Source organism: Arachis ipaensis, chromosome B04 (genome assembly GCF_000816755.2).
Source record: "Arachis ipaensis cultivar K30076 chromosome B04, Araip1.1, whole genome shotgun sequence".
Classification (NCBI taxonomy): domain Eukaryota; kingdom Viridiplantae; phylum Streptophyta; class Magnoliopsida; order Fabales; family Fabaceae; genus Arachis; species Arachis ipaensis.
The window spans coordinates 17392324-17399327 of NC_029788.2; the positions used below are offsets into that span (position 1 = coordinate 17392324).

At 37.4% G+C, this 7004-nt stretch overlaps 1 protein-coding gene across 1 annotated transcript in view; it reads right to left on the bottom strand.

Moving 5' to 3' along the window:
* The window catches only part of LOC107639044 (protein pleiotropic regulatory locus 1), an 8984-nt gene extending 2318 nt beyond the window's left edge, over positions 1-6666 (bottom strand). Inside the window, exons 1-10 of the mRNA XM_016342458.2 lie at positions 6422-6666; positions 6298-6322; positions 6019-6133; positions 5352-5433; positions 3656-3721; positions 3298-3382; positions 981-1073; positions 423-486; positions 264-349; positions 57-158 (exon numbers count right to left, since the gene is read on the bottom strand). Coding sequence (XP_016197944.1) covers positions 57-158; positions 264-349; positions 423-486; positions 981-1073; positions 3298-3382; positions 3656-3721; positions 5352-5433; positions 6019-6133; positions 6298-6322; positions 6422-6561 — 858 coding nt within the window. The 5' untranslated portion in view covers positions 6562-6666. The remainder of the gene's footprint in view (positions 1-56; positions 159-263; positions 350-422; positions 487-980; positions 1074-3297; positions 3383-3655; positions 3722-5351; positions 5434-6018; positions 6134-6297; positions 6323-6421) is intronic.

A 7004-nucleotide genomic window follows, 5' to 3' on the forward strand; every position in this document is an offset into this window, starting at 1 on the left:
GGTACATGGCATCCATCTAACGTGTCAACAGGTAATTTTATCAACAGCATCCATACCCGGCAGACAGAATCACGCCCTCCAGTAAGTAAAATGTCAATTGTTGGATGAAGAGCCAAGCAGTAGACACCACTAAGATGACCATGATAGGACCTAATAACCTTAACACAGCATCACGAGTTTTAGTAGCATATTGTTGATAGATATTCTGTAATTGTTGAGAGAGAGAGAGAGAGAGAGAGAGAGAGTGAAGTAGAATTCCTTACCTTATTCTGTTCAAGATCCCAACATTTAACTTGTTTATCATCACCAGCAGAGAACATGTAAGTATGCTTGCTGCTGACAGCAAGGCCTGTAAAAAATCATACCATTATAATTGACCTGATTCACAATTAGACACTACTAATAATGTTATAGTATTTTACCTCTTATTTGCTCGATGTGGCCAGTCAGTGTGAGCTTTAGCCTTCCACTAGCTAAATCCCATATCTGCTCAGATGAACAATTAATTAAGCAGAGGGGCAGAACGGGAACAACAGTTAAAGAAATTATATTCTTCACATGATAGGTACATATTTTTCCAAATCCGTAGCTTCAATTTTTTTTTTTGGGTTACGTATTTCTAGCTTCAATTTTTTTCCCGACAGGTTTCTAGCTTCAATTTACAGCAAGGTGAATATGGTAATTACAAAGTTAATATTCATAATAATTAATTCATCAACATGAGTAAAGGTAAGTCTGACAAAAGGCAACTCCTCAACAGAATAATAAAACTACCTTTCTAAGTACCAAATGTCTCGTCATTATCAAACATATAAAGCAGTTAAAGTACTATCAAAAAGAAGATATTTCTTGAGATGAAATTACAACGAAGGAATCCAGATCAATATCAACAACTAAACCTCACTCAATACCATTTTTCCATTTTATCTACATACTTCGACATAACAAGCAACTATGATATGCATTTCATAATCGATTACCTTGATGGTACGATCTGCAGAACCAGTACAAAACCATGTATTGCTGGGATCAACTGCAACAGATCTCACCCATCCTAAGTGACCACTGATGACCTACAAGAAATAAAACAAGGTTAAAATCAATCAATTAAAAAATATATCAAAACAAAGTTCCCTTAAACATTACACCAGTCATACTGCATTAGAAAAATTGGCGAAGGGTGAGCTTTTAATGTGGTAAAGATGAGAATAACTGGATGGATGACCGGCCATAAACACATGGACAGAATATGAAACGATGATATAAGAAAGATAGTTGTAGTGCCTATTGTTGAAAAGATGGTGGAGTTTTGTCTTAGGTGAGTTGGACATGTGCGGAGAAGACCGACAAAGCATCCAGTTAGGAGATAGATTACATGGAAGATATACAAGTGGCGAGAGGTAGAAGAAAACTTAAAAAAACGATAAATGAGGTAGTCAATACGCAATAGAAATCTATCTATCAACGGTCTCATTACGAACATGATACATGATAAGAGACAATGGCAATGTTTGATGTATGTAGCCGATTCCACTAAGTGGGATAAGGCTTTGTTGTTGTTGCTGCTGTTACTATTTGTTAAATATCTTGGTTTTTTATAAGTCAACTTAGACCAGAAAATGGGCTTTAGCTAGTTCACAGCAAACCTATGCTTGAAATAAATTAGAAAATAAGAATCTTCTTGGGTTAAGTTCGATTTTGGTCCCTATGGTTTTGACCGAAAATCAAAATCGTTCCCAAGGCTTTTTTTTTTTTTTTTACATTCAAAATCGTCCCTAACGTTGAATTTTATTTTAAAATCATCTTTCGGACAAAAATACCTTCCTCCTCCCACTCACCATCATCCTCAGTTCCCAATTTTTTCAGTTTAATTATCCTCACCTTCCCAACTCAATCTCCTTCCTTCATTGTCAACTTATAACCAGCCCCAACTACAACCCTCATTCTGCATCTCCTTCTCCATCCTTTTCCATCACCTGGCAAATCTGACGGCTTCTCCGGCGACAGCAGTATCGGAGCATGTTGGCGACGGCGAAGGCTGCTCCACAACAGCAACAACAGTTGAGGAACCCCGACCTTGTTGTCTCTGCTTCTCTTTCTATCTCGCTCTTCTCTCTCTATCCTTCCCTTCATGTCTTCGTCTCTCTTCAAACTTCCTTCCAGCGACAGCAGCGCGATGGGTCTACCCTCGCCTGTGCCACATCTCCTCCTACTTCCTCTCTTCTCCTTCTCTGCAATCTGCCTCTCTCTCCCTTCGTCTATGTCTATTTCTCCATCTCCCTCTTTCTCTCTTTTTTATTTTTAATTAAATCAATTAATTGTTGTGTTGTTGTTGTTGTTGTATGTGTTGATGGTGTAGCAAAAATTTTGGTGATTGGGGATGGTGGAAGAAGCAGAGGGGGAGAATTTTACATGAATAAGGAAAATAGGTTGAAGATGGATGAAAAGGGGAAATAGAAGGATAAACTAGAAGAAGTCAAATTGAAAGAAGGTAAGCCCTTTGCTCTTGAATTCCACAGATTGAAATTTGAAAAGGAAAGGAAAATTTATAGTTCAACGTTGCATCTTGTTCTAAGGTTGTGTGAAGAGATGCAGATCTACAGAAGACTCTCATGGGGAAAATGACTAACGCTGGAGAGTTTAAAGTGGTATTTCTGTTATTTAAAAAATTATTGTGTTCAAAAGGATGGCTTTAAAACTAAATGTAATGTTGAGGACCATTTTGACCGGAAAAAAAAAATCAGGGACGATTTTGATTTTGGCCTCAAACCTTAGGGACGAAAACAGTACTTAACCCAATCTTCTTTTGTATATAGTGTAGATACACCTCTGTTCAACAAAAGCATAACTCAAAAGTGAAGGTTAACTCTTGGAAACAATAAATGTGACAAATCTATTGGGTCAGGTGTTAGTGTGTGGCATTGGGCATATCAGGCTCCTTGGAGATAGCTAGTAATTAATTATGCAGTCTTGAAAATATGCTACCACATTTCAGTGTTTCATTATTCTAGACTCCACTTTAATTGGTTTCACCCTACAAATCAAGATGAAAAATTTCTCCTATGTTTGGGAGAAATGTTGCAATCACAGAAGGTGAAACAAAGATTTGTATCCCTCATTCCCTCTCAAACCCCAGGCAAGTTCTGGTATAGTAAAGGGAAAACTACAAAAAGGATTACCAAGTCATGGATGATTAAATTTGTTCTGATTCAAGCGATCAGAGTATGTAATCAAAAGACCCTAATACCAATCATCCATTATTCAAATCTAATTAAAAGAAAATACTCAGTAACTCACCCTGTAATTCTTCCATGGGGCATGCCAATCAGGACGTGGCCATTTACTTGGCATTCTTTCCATTAAAGCAGCTGTGGATAAATTCCTATATAATAATGTAGAAACTATAAGTGTTTTGTCAAAAGTGCCAATCCAACAGAACTGTCAACTATATATTATATGTAAATCTGAATTATGTAATGTATATAAAAACAATCCTACATAGCCAAATGCAAATGTAAATACACATATTGAGGTAAAAAAATTACAGAAGATAATATACATAACCAACAAAATGAGCATCTCACTCTTAGAAACATTGTAAATCATCTTAGAATATCTTGAGCATTGAAAGATTAAAAGTGGCCAAAGTCTGAACCTTTCAGATGAACCAGAAGAAGCAGAAATAACTGCTGTGCTTTTGCCTGTAAAACCACGATCATTCCTGTAAAATAACACAAAAACATAAGAACCACTGGTCTTCAATGACAGCTTTTCAAAAGCTTGCTGTATCGGAAAATGTGTTTCAGTTTTGAAACCAACAGATTTTCTTACTACAACTAAGAACCATCCGCACAATTGTTAATGCAAACACTCTATCACTTTAGCAAGCTTCTATCAGCTTCTGCAATCTTCCAACATGCTTAAATATAGTATAGTTCTAACTATCTTGAAAACCAAACTGGTGTTTTCAAGCATTATTTTAGAATATAGAGTAGGGGCATTATATATTATAGAGTAAACTACCATTTCTACTCATAAAAGTTTTAAACACTGACAAATCTACCCACGAAAGAACGAAATTAAAGTTTTACCCATGAAAGATGGGTTCCGTATGACAAAATTATCCAAACCCTAAAATACTATCCAAAAACCCCAAACTACCCTTCTTAACCTAACCTAACCCACCCTAATCCCTAACCCTTTACCACTGCTAAAATTTTTCCAGATCTCATCCACAACCGTCAGTGCCACCTTCACCACAACTCAGCAGTTGAGTTGAAAGCGACAAAGATGGCATCAGCAAACGGCAAAAACAGAGTTGGCCAAACTAGGAGCAGAGTTCTGTTCATGGATCACAAGCTTTATCCCTTTTAACTTGGTGGCAAGGCAAACGGGGAAAGAGACATAGCCGCCAGTTCCAACAACGATATGGAGGTCGAAATCACGCAAACGGAAAAAGCAACAGATGAGGGATCTTAACAAACGATAACGGAAGAAGAAGAGGTTGTGAGGGGCGATGATGGGGCGACTCAACCTCACCGAAGGAACCGAGGCGAAGCTGTAACCTGCGGAAGGGACTGCAGTGCTTTCCACGCTGTTTGGAGTGCCAACGAAGAGGAACTCCGTTGTGGGGTTGGCCAGTTTGAGCTCATCCGCGATGGCCGCTGCAGGGTACATGTGGCTGCCGGTGCCGCCGGCTGCGAAGACCACTCGGAGGTTGTTGTCCGCGGCGGCGAGATTCAGGGTTAAGCATCAGAGATCAGAGAAGGAAAGACTTGCCTGGGAGTTAGCGGTTGCCAAGTGACTAAGTGAGAATAGGGGAATGTGGTGATGGTTCAGCTTTGAACTTGGGAAAGGATGCGAAGAGTTTGGTGACAGTGGCTGCGGTTGTGGATGAGATTTAGAGAGGAAGAATAATAGTGGTGGTAAAGGGTTAGGGATTTGGGTGGGTTAGGTTAGGTTAAGAAGGGTAATTTGGGATTTTTTTTTTTTTTTGTAGTTTTTTGGGTTTAAAAATTAAAATTTGGATAGTTTTGTCTTACGGAACCCATCTTTCATGGGTACAACTTCAATTTCGTTCTTTCGTGGGTAGATTTGTCAGTGTTTAAGACTTTCATGAGTAAAAATGGTAGTTTACTCATTATATTATTAAAAATTTTCCAGCAGAATATGGTTCAAACCTAAACTGCTCTATATGCTAATATATCAAAGAATAAAATTTGTAAGTAATTGAAGAAGCATAAAAAAGCAATTTCTAATGATTACAAGACACAAATTATTGAGTTTAAGTCTCCTTCCTACAAATAGGCATAGAAAAGTTAACTAAAAATAGGCAAGGAAGGTATACTTACGAAGCTGTTGACGGCATAGTTGGACCAACAACCAAAGCATTTTGGGGTCCTCCTTTCTGGGGATCTTTGGAATCTCCTGGACCTGTCAAATAAGAGAAAAACATCAGCATGTTGGGCACTAAATAATGGAAAATTCTTAAAAAACAATGCTAAATTCCAAAACCTAAAAGGGTTATAGGGCAAGCAATACTAAAACCAATGATGGATTATTTGGCTGGGAGGCATATGCCCCCTACAAAGTTTTAGAAACTTTGTTATAGTTATATAATTGTATGTATCGTTTGCCTGCATTTTTCATTAAATTTGACCCCACATTTACATCTGGTATCATCTTTGTACCCCTACCCAAATTTTCCGGATACCGGGATACGTCATTCCTAAACACCAAATGCATTTAGGTCATAATATATAAAGGAGAAAATCGAAGACGACAATTAAATAATTAAAGCATAAGAAGACCAAGTTTATTAACTATAAAATCACAAACATCATGATTGATTGGCATCCTTTAAGATTAATTAAAATGATCTTCCGTGGACGATTTGTAACGGTGCATACCTCAAGGAAATTAATTTCATGAACACCATAAAGTCAACTGAGCCTTTTCTTTTCCCTCTCTAAGGCACATATATTAAAAATGCACACACTGAGACCAAGATGATCATACCCGGAAGAGCAAGTGCATTAGATGGCCCCGGTTGAGCTTGACCTTGCGCCGCGGAATTAGCTTGACGAGGAGCTTGAGTAGTAGAGAGTCTGATTCCACCATACTCCACAAGTACCTAAATTTTCATTCCAAACCACATAACATCACTCCCTAATTTCACTCAAGCTACAAAGATTAATCCACAAACTACATTACGCTCACGCTTGCATCTTAGGGTTTGGTATTTTGGCTATAAAAATTAAAATGAAAATGCCGCAATTACGAAAAAGTAAGACTAACCTTGTGGGTAGTGCGAATTCTCTTGCTGCAGGAGGAAATCAAATTCAGGAATGAGCAAACAAAGAAGTAGAAGAAAAGTGAAGAGTTTGGGGGTAATTGAAAAGAAGAAAGGAAAAGGTGGAACCTGTGGGGATCGGGAGGAGCGAGGTGAGAGTGAGTGGGAGAGAAGAGATCGAGTGCGCGCTTCAGGGACTTGAAGCTGAGCTTCTTCAGTGACTGCGGCTCGACCGGTTCAACCTCCGACGACAACGTAGCACCTGTCATCGCCCTTTCTTCTTCTTCTTCTTTAGGGTTTAACTGCTATCCTCGCCTTGTTCCTGAGTCTTTTTCTTTTCTTTTTGCCCCTTTTTTTAAGGTTCGCTTTGAATTATTTGAAAAATGAGAAAGGTTCGCTTAATTTTTTAAGAAGGAGAATACTAAAGGCTTGTTTGGGTGAGTTTGTAGAAAAAGATCCTTTTTTTTGAGTTATTTTTTTTTAAAGATTTTATGAAAAAATAGAAGTAATTTTATGTTTGGGTATTTTATGTAAAAAGATTTTTTTATTTCTCAATTATTAAATCAACATTTTTATTTTCATGATTTTTTTTTCATATAAAAAACTCTTTGACATTAAATGTAGGAAAAAATTTTTTGTAAAAAAGAAAATTTTTTTTATAAAAAGTATATTATTTATTTATTTTTCATGAAAATATAATAATATGGGTTTG